The 27,787-nt window shown below is 48.3% G+C and overlaps 1 protein-coding gene across 1 annotated transcript; it reads right to left on the bottom strand.

The window, feature by feature from the left end:
* Positions 1 to 10,511: 10,511 nt before the first annotated feature.
* LOC142814055 (uncharacterized) lies at positions 10,512 to 27,334 on the bottom strand. Its single transcript, XM_075891997.1, has 8 exons — positions 27,069 to 27,334; positions 22,065 to 22,194; positions 18,190 to 18,316; positions 16,983 to 17,181; positions 14,032 to 14,176; positions 12,539 to 12,652; positions 11,172 to 11,316; positions 10,512 to 10,627 (listed from the first exon to the last, which is right to left on the bottom strand). Exons 1-8 carry the CDS (start codon positions 27,332 to 27,334, stop codon positions 10,512 to 10,514), a joined length of 1,242 nt encoding a protein of 413 aa, XP_075748112.1.
* Between the last annotated feature and the right edge of the window lie 453 nt (positions 27,335 to 27,787).

Genomic DNA, 27,787 nt, shown 5'->3' with positions numbered 1-27,787 from the left:
CTCTGTAACAGTCGACCAGACTTACCCTATTCCTAACATTGAAGAGAGGGTAGAGACAGTGTCTAAGGCGAAATACATTTCTACGTTAGACCTTGTCAGGGGGTATTGGCAGGTCCCTTTGACAGAGCGCGCGAGTCGATACGCTGCTTTTATCTCACCCCTGGGCACTTTTCGTCCTTTGATGATGAGCTTTGGGCTCAAGAACGCGCCGTATTGTTTCAGCCGCCTGATGGATAAGGTTCTCCACGGGCTCGAGAAATTTGCGCTGCCTTACCTAGACGATGTGGCGATATTTTCGGACAAATGGGAAGACCATGTTGAACACCTTCGGATGGTTTTGGAACGGATCAAAAATGCAGGTCTTACGGTAAAGAGAGAGAAATGTCATTTGGGCTGTGCTGAAGTAAGCTATTTAGGGCACATTGTAGGAAATGGGCGTCGTCGACCGTCCGAACTCAAGGTAGCCGCGGTGGTCGGTTATCGTCGTCCCAGCACTAAGACCGAGATGAGAGCATTCCTCGGCCTCACAGGTTACTATCAGCATTACGTCCCGAATTACTCCGAGATTGCCAGCCCTTTGACAGATAGTTTACGCAAGACCGAACCTGTGAACATTCAATGGGACTCTAAAAAGGAAGACGCTTTTCAGAAGCTGAAGCACGCATTGAGTGAGAAACCCGTCTTGAGGGCACCGGATTTTGCAAAACCTTTCACTATTCAGTGTGATGCAAGCGAACGCGGTTTAGGAGCAGTGCTATGTCAGACGGACCAGAGTGGAGAGGAGCGGCCGGTTTTGTATTTGAGTCGCAAATTGAGCAGCAGGGAAGAGGCTTATAGCACTTCGGAAAAAGAATGTGCTTGCATTGTTTGGGCCGTACAAAAACTAGGCTGCTATGTTGCTGGCTCTAAGTTTATTATAGAAACTGATCACTCTCCACTAACCTGGTTACACCAAATGTCACCTAAGAATGGTCGTTTGCTCAGATGGAGCATGGCACTGCAGCAGCACAATTTCGAGGTGCGCTACAAGAGAGGTGGCCTTCATACAAATGCAGACGCCCTAAGTCGAGCGTTTTGACTCGTCAAAAGACGCGGAAGGTTTGTTTGATTTTTTTTGTTTACCTTTACCTAGTTTATGTGTACTTTTTTTTTTTCAATGTGTTACAGTGAGGGCATAGAGAAATTTTTTACTGACTCCCTCGTTGTCCCGAGCTCTACAGTTTGCTTGTTTAGCTTGATTATAATGTTATCTCGATTCCAAATGGAATTACGTATGAAAGAGTTACTGGACACTTGTCCCGATTGGTATGCACATTGTTTCCTTGAGCTTAAGTTATTAAGATAAGATGTTTGCTTTGTAAAATCTGAGGCCTGGCGATGAGAGTGGCGTACACGCGGTGCTTGTCGCATTGTGTGTGGCTGACAAAGGTCGTTTCTTGGAGCTTGTCACCCACTTTTCACCGAAGCGGGGCGCAGAGGCCAGCTCTTGGAGCATTCCAGTTTGACCAGGCCCTTCGAGAAAGCAAGAGCCTTGCCGGAACGTCGCCGACATCGACCCGGCCGAGCTGCATGGAACAACTCGACCTCCCGATGTATCATCTGGCGGCGGGGGTGCTGTTGTGCCTCGCCCAAGTTCCACGTGGTCTTCGCGGCCTGCTGGCACCTGGCAGCTGTTGATGAGTCAACCCTGCACCGGGACGGCGACGGACGCGGACAATCGGGAAAAACCACGTCGCCGGCTCCTCTTGACACAAAAGTCGTTGGCCAAGCTTTTGTCAGCCGCCGAGAGCAACACTCCGAAGCAGCGTCGACCCAGCAGCTGTACGGGGTATTCTGCCTTGCTTGAGTCAACCTGGCTGCATCAGGGAGCGACTTTGCGCATGGGATTCCACGTCATCTCACTGTGGTGCCACGCTGGCGCGTGGGGTCTCCCTCACCAAACAGCGAACTGGGCATGCCTTGCCCCCTTTCCTAGGTTCAGAGGGAGGCGGTGTTTGGCTTTCCCTCTTCGGGGACGGAGAGGAAGACGACGATCTCATTGGAGTATCCTGCGCATAAATTTTCTTTGCAAGGGATCTTGGGAAGGCGGACGATGTATAAAAACGCTAGCGCAGAGGCGCTCGTGTGTGTTTCTCTTTTCATGTTGTACCACGCTACCATGTAAATACTGTATATAAACATTTTTTTCTCCTTCTCCGGCTTCTCTACTCGTCCTCTCCGGGGACTCGGATGGCCCGAGTCCGCACCACGCTACCCAAGGGCGCAACAGCCTGTAGAGGACGGTCTCCAGCTGGGAAGTAGACCCAGGTCTCGCAGGTAGCTGAGTGGGTGGGGTACATTTTTGGGTTGAAACCGCAGGTTTTTGTACCCCCTGGTTCTTCTGCCGTGTGTTGGTAGTAGGAACCTGTGGTTCGCAGAGTTTGGTGCCGTTTGGAGCCCCTGTGGATGGCAGTGAGGGAAATGGCTCCTCGGGCGCCCCCAGCACACAGCTGTTGCAATCAAGGGGGCGCGGCTGCGTTTCTCGAGATGCGCTGGATTTGTTTACCTCCCGGCGTAGCTGATTAGGCGGTCTGGAAAGAGGTGTACTCGGGACCGAGAGGAAAACTTGTTTTTCTCCCTCGGCTTGTGGGGTAGAGAGGGCTGCCTTTCCAGGTGTCCCTGTGTCGTCAGTCACCAAAGGGGAGGAGGAGCCCTGCTCCTTGTGTTCCGGGCTGCTCTCTTCTACAGAGGTGCTGGGAGAGGAGGCCGGCGTGTTGTGTGACCACGACGAGGAAGAGGTGGGGGACGACGTTTCAGTGATGGGGGAAGAACCACTGCTGGCTGCGTCGCTCTTCTGAGGGGAGGGAGACAGCTCACATTCTGTCTTTTCTGGGTAGCCAACCTCATTACTGCTGCTGGCTTGAATTCCTGTCTCCTGGCACGGAGACCGGTTCTGCAGGATGGCGGGCGTCCCTAAAATGGCGGCGGCTGCTGTCTGCCTTCTTGTGACTGCGCGCTTTTTCGGTGGGAAGTTTTTCGTCCTTCGTGCGCGGAGCCTGGGACCAGCGTTGCTCGCGGTCTGCTGCGGAGGTTTGGACAGCAGGCTTGTGGCTGCCTTGAGTCTCCCTGCCCTGGCACGTGCGCTGGAGGTAGGTGAGGGACGCGGCGGGCTTGGTCGGCCGGCCGTTCTTGTGTGCAAAACCTGTGCCGCGGTTTTGAGCAGTAGGTAGCAGGCCTTGGCTCTTTCTGCCAAGTCGAGAGCATAACCTGACGGGAAGCCCTCAGGCAGGCCGTCCGCCATTAGCGATGGGATTGAGGGACCATCCAGGGTGGTGCCATTGAAATTAAAGTAAACAATACTAAAAAGAAGAAGAAAAAGGGGGCATTGAGAAATCACATGCTAAACCTTAGAGCCCTAAAAAGGGCTGCACTCGAGAGTGCTATTTAAGGTTTAGACGTGAAATAAATACGCCCACGGGAGTGAGCAAAAACTGCCAAAATCAAAGGACTGGGGACGGGGAAAAAACACGTCTGCTCCGTGCGGAGTGGTTCTTAAGAGAAAGGAAGAGAAAAGTGAGCCCCGTTATTGTCTGCTTCAGTGAGCGACACCGCCACAGAGCTCACAAAGGGATGAGGGTAAGGAGGGATAAAAGGGTAGAAGTAAAGGTATAGGAAAGAGGAAGAAGAAGCAACAACAAACTGAGGGGATAGGAGAGACAGGAAAGATGGAAAAACGGTCACTGGAGTCCGAGGACGGGGTACACTTGCGAGAGATGTTGTCGGCGTCTGTAGATGGCGTAGAGCAGGTCCAGTAGGTCAGAGCTGCGCTGTCACCGAAGACCGCCGGCGACAGGAGGTGACGTAGGGCCAGCCCAGTCGGCCAGAGCTACGATGACGCCGAAGGTCGCGAGCGCGCGGAGCGCACGGAGAGGAGAAAAACTTTATTCAACAGAGGAGTTTGGAGCACGCAGGCTCCCGGGCCCCCGCACGACCCCTTTGCGCTCAAGCGTTCATTTGGTGGTGGTCCATGACGCTGGCAGCCCGGTCGGCCGCCATGGTCTGCTCAACCGGGTCCTCTGAGCGCAGTAGGGTCTCCCAATCCTCCCAAGTCTTTAGGTGCTCTAGGGCCCGCGGGGGAGGATCCGCCGGGCAGTGAGAAAGGATGTGTATAGCAGAAGCATGAGGTTCAGGGCAAAGGGTACAGGCTGAGGTGAGGAAAAGGGGGTGATAGTGCGATAGAATGAGAGGAGAGGGAAGAGAGTGAGTTTGTAGCTGGCGCCAGAGGGTTGCCTGTCGGTTGCTCAGGGACTTGTGCGGTGGGGGATATAGCTGACGTGCTGCCCTATAGGCCTGAGTCAGCTCGTTGAAAGTGTGCGCGCGGTCCTTCGTGAATCCCAGATCGGAGGCCGCGGGAGCCCGGTTTAAAGAACCTCGGGCTAAGAGGTTGGCGGCCTCGTTTCCAGGATTCCCGCAGTGCGCGGGCACCCAAATCAACTCCACTTGACGGGGCGGGGTTGCAGCGGGCGAATCCAGTATGCAAAAAGCAGGGACGTGAACTCGGCCTCGTGCAAAATTTAAGATTGCGGTTTTGGAATCTGATAAGACGTACCGTGCTTCTGTGTTTACGATTGCTAAGGCAATGGCAGCTTCCTCTGCAGCTTCGGGGGACGTGTCTGGAGGGAGTGTGTGTGTACCTATGGGAGAGAGATTGTGATCCACCACGGCAGCGACCGCTTCATCACCCACGCAGGCTGCGTCTACCCATACGGCGTCTGGTTCGGCGCCGTAACATAGGTGTAGAGTTTTAGCGCGAGCTCTGCGACGTTTATCGTGGTGGTCGGGGTGCATGTTACGGGGAAGTGGTGTAATGAGGAGTTCGCGGTGCAGGGGTCTTGGTATGGGGAGTAATGTGGGATCATTGGCGGGTATCTGGATTCCAAGAGAATGTAGAATATGCCGACCAGTGTCGGTTTGTGTGAGACGAAGGTATTGTGCTTGGCGGTGCGCGTCTATAAGTTCCCCGATAGTGTTGTGAAGGCCTAACATGAGAAGTCGATCGGTAGGTGTACTTATGGGAAGGTGGAGGGCTACTTTGTATGCCCGACGGATGAGGGCGTCCAATGTTTCAGTGTCGCGGTGAGAGAGTTGGAGGTAGGGGGTGCAGTAGAGCACACGGCTGAGTACAAAGGCATGAATAAGGCGACATAGGTCGCCCTCCTTCATGCCTCGGTAACGGCCTGAGACCCGGCGGATGAGGTGCGAGATCGCCCCTGCAACCTGCTTGAGTCTCCGGATTGTGGTTGTGTTCTTCCCATCACTCTGGATATGCATGCCCAGTATCCGGAGGGTGTCGACCTCTGGTACCGATCTGCCATCCAGTTCGATGACGATGGGTGGGGAGGGGGAGTTGCGGCTTTTGGGGCGGATGCAGAGCAGTCCGGACTTCTCTGGAGAACAGGTTAGTCCTACGCTAACTGCATAATTTTGCGTTAGGTTGGCGGCTGTTTGGATGGTGTCCTGTATGTCACCGTCACTGCCATGGGTAGACCAGAGCGTGATGTCGTCTGCGTATAGGGTATGTTTCAGATGAGGAACAGTTGCCAATTGTCGAGCTAGGGGGATGAGGGTGATATTAAACAAGAAAGGTGAGAGGACGGACCCTTGAGGGGTGCCGACACTCTTTAGTGTGTATGTTGGGTGGGTGAGCGGGCCGAACTGAAGTTCGGCCGTGCGTGCTGTGAGAAAGGCCTGAATGTAAGTGTACGTACGTGTACCCACGTTCAGTGGAGAAAGTGCTGTCAGGATCGCATGATGCTCAACGCGATCAAAGGCTTTGGATAAGTCCAGAGCCAGCACTGCCTTTGTGTGGCCAGGAATGAGCGGGTCGAAGATGTCGTGTGATTTGTAGCATGGCATCTTGAGTGGACAAATGGGGGCAAAAGCCAACCATGCTGTGAGGGTATAAGTCACGGTCTGTCATATGCTGTGAAAGCCTCGCCAGTACAACATGTTCGAAAAGCTTGCCCAAACACGAAGTTAATGAGATTGGGCGAAGGTTTTGGAGTGTAAGTGGTTTGTTGGGCTTCGGTATGAACATTACTTTCGCGTGACGCCAGGACTGGGGAAGCGTTCCTTCCTTCCAACACTGGTTGAAGTACTCCGCGATGCGAGTGATCGATTTGTCATCCAGGTTGCGGAGTGTTGTGTTGGTAATCAAGTCGGCTCCGGGTGCGGATTTAGTGCGGAGAGTCAACAGCGCGGCTCTGACCTCCGCCTCGGTTATATCTGTGTCGAGTTCGGCATTCGGTTGTCCTGTGTATGAGGGAAGAGAAGTTGGTATGCCGGGCGATGTGTAGGTGTCGCGGAGTGTATCCAAAAGATCATTGGGGTTGTCCATGTGTGCGTGTATAAGCCGGGTGACGTGGTGCTGGGTAGTGGTTTTCGTGTGCGATGGGTCGAGGAGGTGTCGGAGGAGATGCCACGCCCTTTTGGTGGTCAGTCTGCCAGCGATGTCGTCGCATACCTGCCCCCAATTGGAGCGGCACAGCTCCTCCGAATGTATTTGGATTTGGGATTGTAGAGTGGCTAAGCGTTTCTTTAGCGTCCTGTTATGTTTACCCCGTTTCCACCGCTCTAGAAGGCTGTGGTAGGCATCCCATAGGTGAGCGAGTCGGTTGTCTAGTGTTGGAGTGTCTGTGGTGGTTTCAATTAGTTGCGTGTGATGTTGAATGTCAGTCTGAAGAGATTCCACCCAGTCGTTGATGTCGGTTATGGGATTGTCTGCGCGGGTGGTACGCGCAGCACGCAGAGCGTCCCACTTAATGAGTTTGTGTGTCATGTATGTGTGCCGGGGTGGTTTGAACGGGACAGTGACTTGTATAATGTAGTGATCACTGCCCAGTGTGTGCTGTGTTCTCGTCCATGTGACAGTACGGAGGGAGCGACTAAGCACCAGATCCGGACTAGTGTCCATACTGACACTGTTGCCTATGCGTGTAGGTGTCTGAAAGTTGTTGTGGACGGAGAGTTGGAGGTTCTGCATGAGCAGCCAAAGCCTGCGACCTCTATGTGTAGTTGTTTTGTATCCCCAGTCAGTATGTTGACTGTTGAGATCGCCGCCGATTAGCAAGGGATGTTTCCCCGCCAGTCGATGCAGCTCCCGGAAGAGGGAATCCAGCGAGGCCATCGGTTGGGATGGAGGGTGGTAAATGTTGGCAATAAATATGGAGGGGATGGTATGTGTGTGGTGGATAATTTCTGTTATTACACAGGGTGTGTCTGATGTGATGTAATGTGTCTTGTATGTGAGAGCGCGGTGCACAAGGGTAGACGCTCTGGGTGCGTTTGTGGTGTCAGAGTGTGTGGAGCTGTAACTAGGAAGTGTGGCCTGTGTGGCAGTATCTTGGAGAAGAAGGACTTGGGGCGTTGGGGAGAGAGTAGGAAGTAGAAGCTGCAGGGGCGCGCGCTTGCCCCGAAAGCCACGGCAGTTCCATGTTATGATATGAATGGAATTATTATTGGCCCGCACTGCCATAATGGAGCGTAGGGGGATGTATGAGCGGTGTTAGACTCTCGTTAATAGAGGTGTGGGGATCCGTGGCGGCACGTTGTTCTGTGAGGGGAAAGGGGGTGGCAAGCGGAGGGAGCTGTGTGAGGCGTGTCTCTAGAAGGCAAACCATCCTCTGGAGAATAGTTTCCATGCATTGTTCTATCCGTGCCTCTAATTTTGTAGTTATGTCACTGATAAGGGCGTTGAATTTACTTTCGATGCGACTTTCAAGTTCCTGGAGCTTCATGTCGAATTGGTCGGACAGATTTTTCAGCTTCGCGTTGATATCGATCGATCCGGAGGTGGGGGTTGGGGGATCAGTGCGTTGTTTTTTGGAGGGTGGAGGATGGGGAGGGATGTTAGCATGCGTTTGAGTAGTGGGTGGTGAAGGTATGAGAGAAGGGGTGGTAGGGGTTAGTGAGCGCTGTGTTATAGCTTTAAGGCGGCTTACCTCCTCCCGCAGGGCCCGGAGCTCAGCATCGTTGTTGTGGTTCGAAGTCTGCTGGACGGGGGCTGGCGGCGATTTTTGTGCTCGATCGGCCCAGGTGAGGTCCTGCTTGGGTTTGAGGCTCCGGTCACGGGAGGCGGAGCGCGATGCATTGCGCGATGGCTTCTGAGGGGCTGGTTGTTTCTTCTCCTGGGATCTGGACTGGTGTCCGGCCGCTAGTTGGGTCGTGTGTGGCGGCCGGCGGGCGTAGCGGTACTTGCATTCAACGTTCCCGGTGTGGTGCCCGTCCCCGCAGACGATGCATTTCGGTGGGCAGGTTGGAGGCTCAGTTGGAACATGCTGATCGCCACAATTATGACATCTTCCGCTTGCTGGGGCCGGGCAAACGTCTTGGCGGTGCCCGATGCGGCGGCAGTTGTAGTACGCTTCCACTTTCGGTCGATAGGGGAAACATGTGTGGATGCCCGCCCAAAAGCGGATAGCTTTGGGCAGAGGGCCGGTGGCCAGGGTGATGAGGAGGGATCGCTTTTTCCCAAATGGTCGAGCATCAATTATTGGGAGGTCCGGGTTGTAGGGGAGAAGTCCCTCCAAAATTTCTCTGTGTGGCTCATCATTGTAGGCCATGTGAATAATGCACCGCACGGCATCGTCGGGAGGAGCGAGGTAGGCGGTGACATCTGTGCGGCTAGCGCCGAGAGAGATGGAAGTGAGCTCGGCATAAGCCCGCGCCCGAGCCTCCACAGGGGTGCTGAGTGTGAAGGTATTGTTGGTCGGATGTAGCCGCAACTGGTCTTGGGCGAGGGCTTCCTGCAGGGAAACTGCTGTCGTAGAGGAGATCGCTGTTAGAAGCTTGCGAGGGGTCTGCTTGGTTACGTCCAAACCGCCGCGGGGTCGGACAACGACCTTGAAGTCTCCCCTCGGGAGTTGCGGGAGAGGCGCGCGTCGTAAATGGCGAGGAGGAGCTGGTGGAAGAGACGGCCTTGAAGGCGTCGGGGTCCCATCTTGCGATTCTCCAACGGTTCGGCGGCCGTCGCTGCCACTGATTTCCAATTGGCCGATCAAGCTTGCTGGGCGTTGGAGACAGTTGTCAGCCGTCGCAGGGCGGTATTTGTTTCGGAGACGTAGGACGGTCTCCCATTCCCCATTTCCGAGTTCGGTTGCGTCGATATCAGTGCCATCTACGTGGTATTCCATGGCTAGGCGAGCGGTGACCACACGGAGGCGAGGCCTGGCGTAGGCCTAGCTCCGACGGGCACACAAGAAAACAGCACGGATCGTGGTACCGATCCCGGCGGGCTAGCGACAGTCAGGTGAGATCAAAGTGGGCGGCTGACCATCCCGAATGCAAAGCGGGGGAAATCGAGAGGATCCGGTCGAAATATAGGGCTCTGGTGAAAGTTGAGGCAGGAGCGCATGTGCAGCGCGTCCGCTCGCAACGGCTCCCAAAACCGGTCTCCGGAGCGCGCGGGCGCACAACCGGTCGGCACGAAATCCAGGGAGCGTCCCGTCTGCTTCGTGCGAGGCACTCCGAGGGACTTCCCCTCATAGTTGACGGGGTTACAGCTTTTACCTGTATTCATGTCGTCCAACAGCGGATGGCTGCTATTCGCTCGTATAGCTGACAAATCAGGAGCGCCGTCTGGACCAAATACACTTCTTGCAATGGGTATACTTGTCACGTGCCAGTGCCGCGCTTGGTAGTGGGCTCAAATAAAACACTAGCAACATTAGCGCGCACAGGAATCGTATTGGGATGGAGTCGCCTTGTTCCATGACGCGTGCTGACGTACCTTTTTCCGCCCGTGCCATTCATACCAGTGTAGCTTAGACATTGCGCGTCGAGACGCGAGAAGAGAGAAAGTGCTTATTAATTGTGCGACAAATCGCCGCAACTAAGCTCGTTCGAGACTAGAGAACTTTTTGTCACAAATCGACTCGGGAGGCAATAAACGTCGATACTCAGTTCATTCGATGATTTCCTGAAAACATGGTCCAGTTTAACGTTACCGTTTTGGTGAAAACGTCCTGAAACTGCTTCGAGGTATTTCATGACACTGTGAGTGATTGCGTGCTTAATAATCTACTTATCTCTGATGACCTGAAGTGCCCCCATACCTAACAAAATCACAAGTATTTTAAACAGGTAATTAACGAGTGTGCTTCGCTTGATCTAACGTACCAAATATCTTTTCCGTGGGAGGCAGCGGAGCAAGATCAGACATTGGCACCGGCGTTGGTAGCGTCGTCCGGCCGACATCTGGAGTCATGAGTGAGCTCTGTGGGAATAAAAACTCGACAGATGTGATATACGGAGGCCAGTTTGCACTCATGTGAGACAAATGAGCCGCAACGATCAAATACGTATATTTTGCTGCAATCAAACGTTTCTTCCGTTTGCCTACAAAGATTTGCTATGTAATAATGTTTTTGTGCGTACATATATTACCAGAGAGTAAAATTAACCACGACTAATCTTTTCGAAACCATTTATATCCATGTATTCGTGAACCCTTGATAATTCGACACCAGAGCTCACTAGTCGAAAATACAGATAAGTGTACTGACCCTACTCAGTGCTCTTTCGGCGTAAAACAGCTGCGCAGTGTCGTCGTCTTGGAAAGTGTCCGTATCAGCATCCATGTGGTAGTCGACTGAAAAAAAAAAAAGAAAAGACATATATTGCCGTATATTCAAGGCTGGGAATTATGTCAGTTTTAATAAAGCTCCGAGAAAAAAAAAATCAATCTTGCTTTGTTTCACCACTTGTAAACTACTGCACTGAATATCTGTGTTTACATCGAGTTTTTTTTTTTTTTCGAACAGCTGATCATTCCGTAGCTCTGCGCTACACATAAATCACAAGCCACATGACACGTGCCCATGACTGTAGATGTCGGCGAACTGTTGAGACCTTCTGAAAAGTTTGGGGGAGAGGTCCAAACCTCTCCCCCTCCAAGTTGTTTTGTTTGTCTATTTGTGCACGCCCAACTACAAACAACGACACGCACATTTATACTCCCCCCCCCCCCCCCGCCGCGAAATAAAACCTTGATTACATGAACACCTGTTGCTCAGAAGCAGTAGCGTTTCTCAAGGCCCAATAAAGTTCTCTCTCTCTCTGCACGTGTGCCTGTCTGTCTTAAGAATAACTACCTCATTTGAGGTGAACTTCCTTCATATGCCGAGCTCACTTACCACCGTCAAGCTTGATTTCCTTGCCCGTGGTGTTTTTGATTGAATCCTTTATGAGTCGTATTCGTTCCTTTCGCAGCAGCGCGGATTTTTCTCGACACCGCTCTTCCAAAATGCCGAGATCGTGGTATATTATGTTATTTATCACCTGCAACAAATTATAGCAGCAATGAGCTCAAAGTGTTTTTTTTTTATTACCACTATTCTGTTGAGCAACGCTGGGTGCCTTAATTTCGATGTTTCTCTCTGTTTCAGTAACATGGGTGCTGTAGCAATGACAAAAATAGTCAGCATATCGTAATACCCGCTATCCTGCTCTTGGCCGAATACAATCTTCTTGATAACCTTGCAGTATGATGATCTTTGCTACCTTAGCAAGTGTATATGCAATCGCAATGCTACAACTACAAAGCGTTCACTAAAAAAGAATTGAGTGATTTCTTAGTGAACTGTACAACTTACTAATCTCTTTATACTACTCCTTCCGCATTTCTTTTGAGACGTCTCATCTTTGAATTGATTGATTGATTGATTGATTGATTGATTGATTGATTGATATGCGGGGTTTCATGTCCCAAACCCATCATGTGATTATGAGAGACGCATTAGTAGAGGGCTCCAGAAATTTCGACCACCTGGTGCTCTTTAACGTGCACCCAAGTCTGAGCACACGCGCCAACAGCACTTTCGCCTCCATCGAAAATACAGCCGCCGCAGCCGGGATTCCATCCCGTGACTTGCGGGTCAGCAGCCGAGTACGATAGCCACTACACCACCACGGTGGGTCTATCTTCATCTTTCAGTTGGTCCGTATGGTGCAGAGAGAGAAAATAGCACCGTTGTTACTTCAATTATCATGCGTTTACATTGATTTAGAGGATACTTTGAACTGGTATGCTATTCAGAGCGTCTAGATAATGTGAAAGCGACCTTGACGACTCTTCTATTAACAATAACGGTACTATCGAGAAAGTTTTCGCCATCAATAAAATTAGCCAATATAGCTGGGCCCGCCTGCTGCGTATAAGCAATATTCGGCTGGCATGCTAGTATAGGAGACATTTCTCTTTGTTGTCAATATGTTTTATTTTGACATGTCACATCTCGCAAACCTCAATTGATTATGCGTATCTTGATTGCAAGGAGATGCGTTTATGACCTTAGTTTTGAAGGAAAAAGAAAGAGCTTCATCTGTACGGCTAGGCTCGCGTTTTGAATCAAATGACGACAAATCTCTAAGCGACTTTTTTTTATACCTTATCTAGTAGACACGAGTTGATTTCATGAAACAATTAAATGGGGGTGCCATATTCAAATCGGTTACATTGTGAAAAAAAAAATTCGGCATGTCGCAGTCCATTATTACTTACCATTTCTAGCCATTGCTTGAGCGCTCCTGCTCTTCTGTAAGCGCTGTTGTAGCAATTATAGGCGTGCTCTCGTCTCTCAGGCGCCTTCATGTCCGAGAAGATGTATGTGACGGCCTGCAAGGTGGAGAGAAATATGCACCATGTTGCGTCTGCGCATGAGTGCATTTGATGTAACAAAACCTCGGAGGAGCATGGAGAGAAAGTAGTAAACGTTGCGCGAGACTTGGGTGTATACGCACGGGGGACAGGGAGGCGCCCCCCCCCCCCTAGTCAGGTAAGAGGGGAGGGGGCGCAATGTCCAACGTCTGCCCCATACATTGACATGAGAGAGAGGGGATGCAGCGATAAGCCTCCACCCGCCTGAAGGGAAACCTTGCGCACACTTATGACCGCGAGATGGTTGCCGCATTGTTTTGCACCGCTTTGTATACACTGCGAAGTGCATGCTTGTATCTATGCTACCTACTCGGTATCTTCATGACGATTTCGTGGAGTTGTGGCGTACCAGTTCTCGTATATCTCGACACAACAACGTCGACGACGACAGCATTGATTGATATGTGGGGTTTAACGTCCCGAAACCACCACCAAAATTATGAGAGACGCTGTAGTGAAGGGCTCCGGAGATTTCGACCACATGGGGTTCTTTAACGTGCTCCCAAATCTGAGCATATGAGCCTATAGAGCATTTTCGCCTCCATCGAAAAGGCAGCCGCCGCAGCCGGGATTGGATCCCGCTACCTACGGGTCAGCAGCCGAGTACTTTAACCATTAGACCACCGCAGCGGGACGACGACAGCAATAACAACAAAAGTTGCACTTGTGCTCGGAAGTTAAATGATTAATAGCGGCAGCAATGAGTATACTCGATAGTACAACAAAGTAACGCAGTTTCATCAGCACTACTAATTGCAGTAAGTGGTCGCTCACCTTACAAGATACACCGACTAAGTCTACAGATGTTCTGCTCAGTTTAAAAGAGTCTAACGCATAAAGTTGCACACTGTAGCTATCGACAGCCATGCATCGCTGCAAATGTATAGATTATATGGCAAATAGGATGCGTTAAACGAGTACATAGCGCAAGTCAATTTACCGAATGTACGCATAGGCGAATGCTGCACGAATAGACAGAGCAAAAAAAAAATGAAAATAAAATAGGATAAAGTAAACAAAGTTATCGTCGCGTTCTACTATACGGCGCGGGTTTCGGTCTCCCTGTGCCTATCAGCAAACTTTCATCCATCATGGTTTCGTGATATGGGTGCGCCACGTGCATTTTGCATTCTACGGCTACATGCAATGTGCTCTGCTGAGCGCAGAGGACATCGTTCGATATGCGACTTCAATTTGTCTCTATTGGCAATGCAAATAGCGAGAACGTGCTCTGCGTGTGAATCTCTTGACCGTGATACGGACGCTACATCCTCTACGTGATCGAGATACAGCCTTGATTTTTCTGCTCCACAGGCACCGAGCTATAAAAAACGTACCTTGTAGACCGTCTCTATTTCGTTGGGGCTGCAGTACGGGAACTCGATATTTTTTAGATAACGTTGAGCCCCTTGCAAGTTCTGTAAGGCTGCACTGAGGTTGTTTCTTGTTTCGGCTGCACAGTAGTACCGCATCTTCTCGTCGCTATAGAGATAAAAGAAAAGAGAGAATCTATACATTACGGTGGTTGGCAGTGAATAAATGAAAAAAAAAGAAAGCTTATCTAGCGAAATTCGCATTCAACGCATGGTTAGTCAGCTTGAGTCGACGAGATAAAAATGTAATTAGACTTCCTGCTGTGCATGCTATGCTATTTTATCTGCGCTATTTATGTCTCAGTGTTACTTAACCTGTGTTTGCTGACCGGAGAGGTTTGTGCATAACGTCAGTTTTATCTTGAAACAGCTCGAGTCCATCAGTACGCTAAGTAACTAATCTTATCATATTTATCTTACTATTAATCTGCGTGGCGAAAAACATTTCTCGAAGGTCGGTTGCTATGAGTGCTTTTACAGATTCGTGGCTGTCATGTATGAGGAAAGATCATCACTACTGCCCCTCGTGTACACTTCGGCCTGCCAGCTTGTCATAAGATCACGTATTGCGTGACGCCAAAGGGCAGAAAAAGAGTGTTTTACACTCGCCTTATTGGCTCGTCTTGCGGCCCTGACTGACACTACTACGTTTAAAATATACGTATAAAGTGGACGGAGAGATTCGTGCTGTGGTAGCTAGGTTGGTAGTGCATCGGACGCGTTATTAGAAGGTTATGTTTTCGTCCACATTTCTTTCCCCACATTTACGTAACAATTACTACTAATAAAATCCCATAGACTTTCTTCGGCATTATTGTCTATGAATTCTCATGGTTATGCGGCCTTCTATGTAAGATATCAAAAATCCCATGGTCGGGCGGTAGCCAGAAATATTTATTGGAGCGGGAGCGGAACGGGGTGGGGGGAGGGGGGGGGCTTTGGCAACTACTTTATGTATATTAGTGCGTGCGTTTGTATGTGTGCGAGTATATACAGACATAAGTACATTTGATAGTTCGTGGCGCAAAGTGGAAAAAGTGGTCCCCCCCCCCCCTCCCAACCTCTTCAGTCGTGTTGAGGCCGCCGACGGAGGCACTTTTTCTGCGTGATAATGCATATAAAGCTTTCGCTCCAATGCGGATTAGAAAAAACCGCGTAGTAAAATCCAGGTTCTTTGTGATGTTGTAGAAACCAACTCTCACCACTCAGCACCCGAGACGCACCACCCGAGGTGGTATAGCAAAGTGGGAGAAGAAAACGTGCTGCCGCTATACCGATAGCGGCGATTGACTTGCTGGTCGCTTGAAGATGAAGCAGAAACGCTGGAGAACTTCTAGTAGGCTGAGAGAAACTTCTATTTACAGACTGTACAAACTTACATAAGTACGGACGTCAACGTTACAAAAAACAAAAAAAAAACGCTTTGAAAATGAACCGCCTTCTGCAGGGCGACCCTACGGGATTCGGCAGAGTCGATGGTGCCTAACACCTCAAGCCCGTTTCAAAACTCTTGGCAGAGCTCCGGGGCCTCTCATAATTTCCTCGTTGCTCCGCCCTTACACATCTCTCGGCGAATCATCGCCTATTTTTTTTACTGAAAGGACAACACACTTGGTCGATCAAAAACCCCGACACAAGGACGCAACCTTCGTGCTCGCAGGGGTTCATGCCTTCTCCCGAAATAACACAACCAAAATGTAAACAACACAGAACAAGAAAAAGTCATAGAGGCTTGGGCAAGCTCCGTGGCACACAATTATTTACACAGAGCTACACGTACTGGGTATTGCGGCCATTGGACGACTTCCCTGTAACTCGTCAACTTCTTGACGACGGGGCAATAATCCGTTTGTCCCCTGTGCGCTGTAAGAGGAACCGCTCGCTGACCGCCCGTGGTTCCACTTACAAGCTCATTTGCGCGGCAACAGTCGAAGACATGCCACTGCGACAATACGCACCAAATCGTCGACTGGGCACCCGATCACCGCGTCATCAGCCACCCTCTCAAGTGTCGCCAACCCACCCGCTTCCGAGAGCTACCAGAGCTAAACCGGGCCAGGACAAAAGATTGTTGGTGACCTCCAAGTTTTCGCGACGCGCGCTGCCTCGAAACGGTGTGAGCGAACAGATTGTGGTTATATCAGAAGAAAAGAAAAGAAAGGTGCCGACCCGTAACTGTCTCTCCTTACGAGGACACCTCAACAGGTCAGCAGAGGAATGGGATATGGGGAATAAAAGATATAGGGAGAAGGAGGGAGGGATAAAAAGAATAGAAGGAAAATAGATGGATAAGAAGCCGCCAGCCAGCGAGAGGAAAAAAGAAGGAGATAGGAAAGTGGGGATCCGGTCGAAGCAGTCCAAGGGCGGGGTGCCACAATGCGAGAGCTGCACGGCATCAGGAGACCGCGGAGGGCGAACCAGTCGGCGGGAGCTACGCTGAAGTCGGAGATCGCGAGGGCACAACCGTCCAGCTTGAAATCCTCCGAGCGAATCACGTGAGCGAACAGTGCATGCGGCTGAGCTGCAGATGAACCGGATTGAAGAGTCACTGTGCCGCTCTGGGTCTCGGAAGAGGCCCATTGATGCGCCGACGTTTCTAATCCCTGTTGCCCACGTGGGGGTCGGTTTCTTTTTCCTGACTTAACAGGAGCTCGTAACGCTCGGCCGTCTTTGGCGCTGCAGAACTACGCGGGCTACCATGCTGCGCCCTACTGTCTGCGTTCACGGCAAATCTGGTTGGACACGCTTCGACCGAGCGCAACTAGAGCAATACTGCCTGCCAACGGCTGACATGCCTCCCCAAGCTTATACGACCCAAAGTAAATAAAAGCGAACTAACTGCCACGCAACCAATTCTAACCGTGCTCCTACAGGCGTCAAAGGAAGGTCTCAAGCTTCGCGTGCACAGAACGTGCCTTTCGGGGACAGTGTCGAGGTCCTTCCACTTCTTGAGTGCCCTGGAGAACTGGGAGCAAGCCTGGCGCACCATGAGCAACGCCTGTGACCACTTGAAGTGCGTCAGGTCCACCTGCTGCTTGCAGATGTGAAGCTTCTCGAGGTCCAGGGCAAGCTGGCACTCCAGCTCACTCCCAGAAGTCTTCGAGATGATGGTGTCTGTGGGAAGAAAAACTATGGGCGCAAAAAGAAAAAAACAGCAAGTTCCACGCCGTGTACAGGCAACAGTTCTAGGTGGTGTTGGTACAGGCCATCTAGAAAGCCCACGAAATGGTAGTAATGTTAAACCTCACTGTCCCAACATGGGAGCTGCCTGCGTCAACCTAAGCGTTGAACTTCAGGAGCCAAATAAAGTTTACCATACCTTATCATACCATGCCATACCATATCATACCATATCGTCATCATGATCGTCACAATTTAGCACAATCATTTAGAGCATCACTATCATCAGCGTTATTGTCATGATCAAGCGCATCATCATCATTATTATAAGCACCCTCCGCAGTGAGATGGGGAACCTGCGCCTGCGTGACAACGAACAGACACGCAGCCGGCGCAGGCTTGACTAAGAACAGAAAGTTGACAGAGACATTCAGTATAATCTAAACAGGTGCAACTTGTTTTGGGAGAAATATTTTATATTTTATGCCCACCCAGATTGAAACAGTTTATTGTCTTCTGATTTCGAGGTGTTCCAGTAATGCGAAAGAGTTCCCGTGTAAAATTACGAGCCGGAAAAGCACGTTTGCAGCCGATTTCCGGATATACGCTTTATTTGCGCCTGTATATAGCTGAAGACTTACAGCCGATTTCACCCCATTTCTTGTTACCGATTTGTTCTTTTCATTCGGCGTCGATTGGCCTGGCTTACAAAACTCAGCTGCGGTGCCACATAGTAATACCTCAGGTTTGACGTCTCAAAACCGTGATTTGGCTGTGAGAGACGCCGTAGTGGAGAGCTCTGGAAATATCGACCATGTGGTGTTCTTTAACGTGCGCTCACATTGTGCAGTACATGAGCCTCCACCGCGTCGCCTCCACGGAATTGCGAGTGCCGCCATGGCCGGAATCGAACCCGCGACCTTCTGGCAAGCAGCCGAGCACCATGCATAGCCACTGCTTTACCACGGCGAACTAACTACGATACCGGTCGAAGTGACGTACCTAGCAGACTATCTCTGTCCTGGTATAGTTGCGCGAGCTCTTCGCAGTCATTCGAGAGCTCTTGAACTTCTTTCCGCATAACTTCAATTTGCTTTTCCGTCGCTTTGAGCTCGTTGTTGCAGACTTCCTGAGATACAAAAGAGAAAGAAAGAGAATGAGATGACGTATTCAAATACCGTTTCACGACTATGTCACCGCCGCTTAAAAATTGTTCACTCGTTAATTTCATACTAAAACGAAATCCGTTGGTATCTTCATCGAAAGCGTCGTTGAATAGTTGCATCATAGTTTATGCGAGGTTAGTCACCTTTTTTTAAATTTAGTACGCGGAAGTAAGAGACGCCAATAAGTCTCCTCTTTTCTACATCCTTAAGTTGTAAGCCGTGTGGGATTTTTTTCTAGCGTGTGTTCTGGACAGTGTGTCGATGCTGGCAACTGCACGTTACTTGATGAGATACAGTAAGATATAACCGATTTCCTCGTCGTATATTCAGCGCACCCTCCGTTTTCTAAATTAAGAAATAAAGGACGCGTTTGTATAACCTGTGCATATACCATAAGCATATATATAGTCATGCACTTAGCAAAATGAGATATACACGATGGCATTTGCGTGCGCTAGCCCCAGATATCGACTGATGAAATGATCACTGTAGACATGCTCTATAACTGCTGTTAACGAAACAAAGTGCCTCATAACTTGGTATAGCACCGGCTGAAATACGTTCTTAATTAGTCTAACTCTTCTTTCGTCAAAAATTCAATCATTATTGAATGAATCAGTGGACGCTTTTAAAGTTATTGCATCATCCGTTCTAGAAGCATAACTGTCGTCACCCACTTTCCCCCACACCCCTACCAGCTTATTTTCTTTTATTTGTCTTTGTTATTTCGGCCTTTTAGATTATCTGCACTCATAATCGATTATTTTATTATATACACCTCTTGTACTTTGCCCAACTCTATGTGCGAAATTTTCCCGGGGATGGAAAGCTCTGTAGACAGGAGTCTGAAGCTGTTTTACATTGGAAAGAACCTATAGAGCTTTAGTACCTATCGTTGCTGGCGCTTCATCGCACGCGTGTATAGTGACACTTTCTCTGCCAAAACCTACACCTTTCTCGTGCCTTCCGTTTCCCGAACATCTCGAAACGCCAGCTTGTATGCTACAGTAAATTTAGGCGCAAAAGAGACGAACTGTTCTCCGGAAAACGGGGTATAGGGTACCTTCCAAAAGCGTGGAGGGCTTTTTTTCCGGCTTCTTTCTTTTCTTGTTTCGAGGGAGCTCGATGAAATGCGCTCGCGGTCACGCAACGCTGTCAGCGCGCGAAAAAAATAAGCATAAAGAACTGCGCGAACATGAACCTTCTTTTGCGAGGAGATGTGGTGTTTTTGAAGCGGACGCGCGTGAAAATTTGACGGTGGTGTGTGGGCGTGAGACGTACCCCTCTCTGACGCGACGACAGACGGCTACCTCATAGCGAGGACACGTGTATCGCCTATGGCTTTACACTCAACGTGGCCGATACAACTCACAACATGCTACGTGAAGTAGAGTTTCTTTTAGAATATGTTTGCAATCTGTCCTGAAAAAAAAAAATGGTCTGAAGTGATAAGACGCTAATACGTGAAGTTTGGATATGGAGATGATATGATATACAAGCCAAGTCTCAACGTATATGTATTTGTATACATACATGCACACGATGCGAAACATATTTCTCTTTATATATATATATATATATATATATATATATATATATATATATATATATATATATATATATATATATATATATATATGTGTGTGTGTGTGTGTGTGTGTGTGTGTGTGTGTGTGTGTGTGTGTGTGTGTGTGTGTTCGTGCTACTCCATCGCCCCTGGCGAATAAAATCAGGACAAGTAAACTGAGGTAGGCATAGATCATAAGCGCTGATGGTGAGAGCTGCGGCAATTTATTTGATACCTATAGGCCATCAAATCTGTAGACTAAATGTGCTGAAAATTGACGTATGGTATTATTCTGATTAACCGGGAAAGCATATCATTAATTAATCAGTTAGGTGCCTTCGTAATTTTACGCGTGTGATCATAAAGAAAGTACTGAACAGGTGACATAAACGCCAAGAAAAGTTTCATATCTTGAATTGATTTGAACAGCACCTTGCGTGAGCGGTTTTCGCGGTTGGTAGCTGCTTTGCTGATCGGAAGTCATGCCATGACGCGCTATTCTTGGTAGAGTGGCATTGGAATTTTCTAGCGCGAAGTGTAGCGTGCGCGTATTGATTTGAACCTGAGGCATCTACACATAGGCCTACCAGCCGGGGGGGGGGGGGGCTAGAGGGGCGTAAGTCTCCCCCCACTGAGAAAAGATGGGGGGGGTTGATCCCCCCCCCCCTTTTGACAGGGGTCACTATTGCCTGCACGCTGTGGAAAGGAACAAGTAAGGTGCAGTTTTCCATCACACACACACACACACACACACACACACACACACACACACACACACACACACACACATATATATATATATATATATATATATATATATATATATATATATATATATATATATATATATATATATATATATATATATATAAAATCCCGGCTTACAAGTGAGGTAGGCTTGCCCCCGACTCGCGAAAAAGTTGGTATGCCACTGAACCTATATAGGTGAATCGTTAAACGTAATGGCATAGCTCGATAAGTTCTTCTCTTTCACGCTGTTGATCCAGATTGAACATTGTTCGAAGCTGACGCTGGCCTTCTTTTTGGGGGCGAAGCTCCTTACGCCTTGGGTCTTTCGTGCCGTGTTTGTAGGTAGTAGCCACCTCTCGTTTAGTCCTTAGAATGTCCACTGGATGCTGGTACTTGTATATGATAAACATATGATGAAAAGATGTGAGGTGGTGGTACTTGGAGTGTTCACGTTCACTAGATGAACGGACAGACAGACGAACGAACGAACGGGCACACGGACGGACGCACAGACGGGCGGAAGCAAGAATGAACGGACGGACGGAAGCACGGATGGACTGATGGACGCTTCGCTTTACTCATCATCATTCACTTCGTGGATATGCTGTGATTTTTATTCGCGCCATGGACAGATCACTCACACGAATATGTGTAATGATAATCGAAGCATTAATCGAATAATTGAATCATTCGCTCACCCATATAGTATGCAATGTCTGAGAAAATACATTTTTCCTTCTCAAAAGGAAACTGCGGAGTGACCTATGTGGCAGCAGGGCTGAACATGTGAATGCCGAAACACAACACGTGAGCCTTGAAATATCATTGCTTGTTTTATAAGAGACATTCCTCGCTGGCATACTTAAAGTTCCATTTTATTGCTGTAGTTATTGTATGGTCATTCGGGACGTATTTGAGCCGTTGTCGCCGTCATAATTCTTATGAAATCCAAATGACCTCACCCTCGTATTTTTTTATATGCGAGCGAAAGCTCTTTCCGTATACCTTGGATCTATGGGAGCACAATTCCACTGGCATGAAGTAAAAAAAAAAAAAACAGCCGCAAATTCAAAGATACACAGAAGGTGAAAAAGGTACACAGAGAGAAGAAGTGAAGGAAAAGGCAGGACAAATTAATTTTTCCTGAAACGAAAACGTTTTGAAGCCAGGGTTGCCAAACACTCTTTCTTTAGGCAAGGTAAGGGTAGCAAATCGGATGGTAATATTAGCTGGCTAACCTGCCGGTATCCCTCTGCATCTCTCTCCCTCTCTTTTCACTTTCTTCCTGTCTTATTCCTATTCAGTTTATCAACATCAGTAATTTTTATATGCATTCGCAGCACTGATATTGGATAACGCGTTACTTGAGGAACCACTCAATGTGCGTTCGTCACCATTCTGTTCACGTCGTCCAGGTACTCCTCTTGGTCCGGATGTAGCACTCCGTCGCCTTCCTTTTGTCTTAGCAGCTCGTTTCTCACTGTCACGGCCTCGCCTTCGTTGAAAAGGATATTCACTGCTGCCCTGTAATAAATGCGCGCAGGATGTGTTATGTGGCCTTAGCACGAGTTGAAGAAGATGTACGACGGGAATAACGTGGACATTTAGTACGACACAAGCAGGGTGGCTCTCGTGTTAATCGCGAAATCAAAAAAAAAAAATAATTAATATTACACGTGACACTTTCGTGCCTCTTGTCATGCTCAGTAGACAGGGAAGAGAGGGATGACACAGTGGTTCACACATGTCTGAAAGATTATTATGTACAAAAAAAAAAAAGGGACGCGCTGTTTGTTTTTTTCCCCCCAAAAAATGAATGAGCCACACCCCAAGTTGTCATTTTTTACATTGTATATCTCTACTTATCTTTGTGATTAATGTTGACTCATATTCATACATTTGCAACACCTTCGGACCTTATTAAATATATATTTTGTTTGAGGATGAGGAATTTAAGGTGCGCTGCTACCGTTAATCATCAGTCCGCTTTATTTTTGTATTGCGTTGCTTTTTTGTTAAAAATTAGCTTGTGAACGAGAGCGGCATGCTTGTAATTAAACTAGGGGAACGATACACATTTGAGCTATTTTGCCTTGCAATTAACAAGACAGGTATAAATATCGCATTTTGAAGGAATTACTTGTTTAGGAATAGAAGCAGTCACACATGACCAACTAATCTGTGACGACCTTATTCTGCCCTTCAAGCTTTAACGCAGTCTGCAATAGAGGTAGTCGTTGACGCTTAATGCTAACGAATCTCATCAGTACCGTGGTCGTTAGAATGAAAACTCATATAGTGGCCGTGACATAATAAAGCAGGGTCTTCTATCGTGTTTTTCGTTATTCGTTATGTAGTATTGAAATAATCAACCCCGGGATTATTTAATACATAACACGCTGTGCATTTGTCGACAAAGTTCACTAAATTTTGACTGCTGCATGTGTTCGTGCACCGAGCGAAAAATCTGGGCCACTGCGACTGGTCGATGAACACAAACACCGCCAGAATAGTAGCATGCGCCGCGTCTGGTGGCCAGGCCACGTCAGGTCAGGTTAGCTTATTTTCCTAATTGCCCCTTTATCAGAAGTGTAACATAAGGGCTGGGTTCGGGTAGCGAATAGCTCAACGCAATAACATAAGTGCGTTCAATAAATGAGGTATAGTAACAATCATTGATTGTCGGCCTAGTTGGTACTTGATTACTGACATGATTTGGCCGCAAATAATACACACACAGAGTAAAGAAACACTCAACAACAAGCACAAGCGGCTTGTGCCGATTGTGCTTGTTGTTGAGTGTTTCTTTACTCTGTGTGTGTATTATTTGCGGCAAAATCATGTCAGTAAAGGAAGTATACGCACAGAACAGCGTTAAGGACGTATACTGCAGAGGAGACGATAGGACAGGGCACCCTTTGCTTGTCCCCTATTTTTCTCGGTATCTGTGTGCTGTTTATATCTTGTCCTGTCCCTACTTTTGCAGTTTAATTCGCATTATAAGAGCTAAAAATAACGGCGATGACGTTGTTGTGCTTCCTCTTCTTCCTTGCTCTGTCGTAATGAGAGTGCTATACAGATGACAACGTCGTCTCGTGTGTCGTTTCCGTGAAAGCGCTCGTCCACGTGCCCGTCGCCTGCCTCTCGCTTTACATGGACCGTGCGTGCGAAGCGTCGCGTGAGAACGTGTGATGCTGTCGACCGCGGACAAATGATGTTGACGCTGCCTGTATACGGGCAGGGCAGAAAGAAAGGTGAACACGTGTGCTTGTTGGGATGACGACCCCACTCTGCTTGTTTTTGTATCTGCACTGGTATCCCCGGGTGTGAATAATAGCGCGATCATTGCAGAAATATAGGTTGCTTGGGTGTGCTGTCCCTTTACCATCTGGGGACAAAGTGATCTTAATTTATGCACACGTGAAACAAATACGTGCCGCCGTGGTCATCAGAACAGCATTCACTCGCTATATATATGCATACATTGCCGTGTTAGCACTTGTCGTTAATTAGTTACTCCTACTTGCGTTGATGAAGGTCTCTTTGAAGAAACGTGAAAACAAATTGTCGTATGTGCATATTTAAAACCTCCATGGGGGAAGATCGAAGTGTGGCCAATTAGACTGTTCACGATGCCTCCTGGTCTTTTTACCTCATCCGCACAGGGGGCTTTGAATGCGCGGTAAATGCCGAATTGGTCTTTCAAAAAAAACAGCTTGAATCAGTTCTGCAAATGGGAGTTTGTTCAGTTCAGTTCCTTATTTTGATGTTCTTTTGCGGTGACTCGTTTCACAGCATCTTATTTTCACCACCGGCACTAGACCCTTTATTAAGGCATAAATTTGAGGTGATTGGCCTCAAGCATCACCAGGCGGGCAGGCTGCATGCGTCATCTAATGGTTTTTCTATAACGAGTAAAACTACAGAGGAGCCATTACAGATATTGTGTGTTTATTATTGTGTTTTTATCGTATTGTGCACATGAGCGCTCTTTTATTTCGCTTTCTTCTTTCACGAAGTTCCTACATCTCTTTCTCCCTTGCTGAGTACAAGCTTCCGGATGTCCTATAGTTAACCACTCTGCTCTTTATTTTTTGCCTCTTTCCCATCCCTTAATAGGTCAAGTATTGGGAAGCCTGGGGGCAAGTTTCATACAAAGGTACTTTAGACAGTCTGTGTATTTGTAGGATCAGATAACTCCGCCTTGATTGCCGCAGTCGGTTCAGCTTGGCCTAATGGAAGGATCAATATATGGCAAAGTTTAGATAACGTTGTAAGCCGAGACAGGAGTTAGAGGGAGCTACAACCATAACGAGAGCTCATTTTCCCCTTGTCATTATCTCTCTCTCTCTCTTTATAGCGAAGACCAACAGGCAGAAATCACCGTCGCAGGAAATGACGCTGCGCTCGTACTTATCAGCCGTCCTGAATTCACTAGCCCTGTCGGGGCCGCGCTGTTGTCTCGTCAATTCAAAAGACGAATGCAAACAGCTTACAAACGCTAGCAATGTAGCATGGCCTCAAACCGTAAGCCTTTGCAATAAGTTTGCTAATGGTGAGCGAGAGCAACAAAGTCACCGTTGCAACGCCGTGAACGATTATGCGCGCATACGTATGCATAGCCACGGTGTGCTTCCTTGTTTTGCCTGCAAACCTTGTGGCGAAAATTTGCTGAAGAAGACGTCTTTCACATATATACAGGATCAATCGCTTGCATTGTTTGCGAAGCACCGGATGCCTGTCTCTACCACGAGCTTATGAGTGAAAGAAAGAAAAAAAGAGAAAGATAAAAAGAAAGAAAGAAAGAAAGAAAGAAAGAAAGAAAGAAAGTGCGAGTATATAGACGTTGTAATGCAGAAACAGTACTGAGCACTGCTCTCTTTGACTGATTGGTTGTTAGGCTGGCCTGTCTACTATACATGGCTCATGTCCATTGCCGGGAGTCGACCAAGATGCGCAGATAGTAGAGCGCTTAAAAAAACAACAAGAAGTTGTATATAACATCAAACGGTAAGATTCAGTGATTAGGCCATCGCCTCGGGTCAAATTGAAATACCCGAACGATTGAGCACGCATTGCAATGATCACTATCCATTGCCAAAGCCTTTACCCTCTTCCGTTTTTCTTGCGGCGGTGCTGCTTCTTTCTTATTTATCAGGAGATGTAGAGCTGCACGTGAACCAGTCATACAGCTAGAAGTATACGTGCTTCTTTTTGTCACAAGAGAACGCCACACAGGGTAAATGGGCATAAGACGAAGACAGAGAAGAGACGTTTGGCAGACACAGCGCTCGTATGAGGGAAGCCTCTTTTCCTGTCTTCGTCTTATGCGCATTTATTCTGAGTAATTGATTCATGCAGGCCTAACGTAAAACCCTTGTACAGGCCCCACATAACACCTGCAACCACGCAATGATCCTGCGTCCGTTTGCGAACCAGAGTATTTTTTTAATTACCCGGAGGTCCTGGGTTCTATCCCGGCAATGGCGGTCACATTTAGATGAAAGCGAACTAGTAGAGGCCTGCGTACTGTGCAGTGTTAGTGCACATCAAAGAAAACCAAGGGGTCGATATTTTTGAAGCTCTCCATTATACGGCGTCTCTCATAATCATACCGTAGTTTTGGGATGTTAGAACCGACGTGCGTATAATTTTCATTCGTATCCCTGAATGAGTTACCACAATACGTTGTTTGCCACACAATCAATCAGCTGCCTTCGCTTCGTCAAACAAGAAAACCTTTCGAGGTTAATTTCTAAAAATTGATGTAAGTAGAAAAGGGGGGGGGGTTACTCCCCTTCCCCTCAAAAACATCGTGTTTCGCGTGCGTATATATATACAAGCACACAAACACAGACTGTCTCGGTTTAACGTCCCCTGAAAAAAAAAATTGTGGCTGCGCCCCTGATTTGTAGTAAACGTCGTCACAGTATACTTTACTATCGATACCCCCCTAGGTGAAATGTCGAAACGTTGTACATTTGCTTGCTGCCGGGTAAATGCGGCGAAACTTCGCACTTCCCGATTTTCCACTGAGACTTGGAGAGCGGCTCAAAGCGCCTTTCCCGATTCCTGCATCTGAGATCAATGCTGTGAACAACAAAGCAACTATCGACACTGATTGATAACGTTATTAAGCAGCTTATAGGCACGTGAGTTCAGGAGCGTTTAAAAAAAAACGATAGGGGGAATGTATGATATATTGTGGAAAATGAGCTTGCCGCTGTTGCTGCGCCTAGACGCAGCAATATCTCTTGAAACTCTGAAAAAATGCCTCTTCTGAGTACTTTTCAGCTCACACTACTAACCTCTTAATAGTTTATCTCTCTGCTTAAAGAAGCTAATGTTTGGGCTTTAAACAGCTCAGGTGCATGCACATTAGTCGTCACACAGCTCACATTTTCTGGGCCAGCCGTTGACGTTCGTTCTCGAGGTTCGTGGCAGCCACTTCCAGCTGTCGCAGTTGGTCGAGCTTGATTTGGTAGCACTGCAGCGTGCTTCGACGTTCCAGTTGGTGGATGCGCCGCTCGTGCTGCACGTACGCGTGGAGGCACTCGACGGCGATGGCGGGCTCTTCGGATCGAGGTGATTTGTCGTCCGTCTCCGTGCTCTCTGATTCCTTCGTTTCGGGCTGCATCACCTTAGAAGCGGTGGGTAAAGTCATCACGAAGTATTCACAATAACAACAATAATCATTGGAGTATTACATGGCAAAGAAGTTTTCACAATTCATAGTGTCAGACACTTCACCTATTGCTACAACGAATCAACCAAATGAATCCGATTTCCAGTTATTTCGGGGAAGCATATGACGCATTAACTATGGCACAGATAGAAATTAAAGTGGACAAGTAATCACTTTTTTCGTCGGTCGGTTCCTAACCTACAACCATCAAATCCTGTGTCCGATGATATATCCATTAAGTTACGATGGAACAGCACTCGGTAGAGCACTGAGTGAGGAACAGCAAGCAGCGGAAGCCACAGCCTTCGAGTTCTCTCCACGAAAGCGATGGGCGCCACAATCTACGTGCACCAAGCGAGACGATCTAGCCCGTATCGTGCAAAATTCTACTGACCCATTAGTGTGGTTCTCTTTTGCACCGCATTACCACTG

The sequence above is a fragment of the Rhipicephalus microplus genome, chromosome 4, assembly GCF_043290135.1.
Source record: "Rhipicephalus microplus isolate Deutch F79 chromosome 4, USDA_Rmic, whole genome shotgun sequence".
Classification (NCBI taxonomy): domain Eukaryota; kingdom Metazoa; phylum Arthropoda; class Arachnida; order Ixodida; family Ixodidae; genus Rhipicephalus; species Rhipicephalus microplus.
The sequence above is the reverse complement of the archived record's forward strand: the minus strand, read 5'-3'. Positions and strand labels throughout refer to the sequence as shown.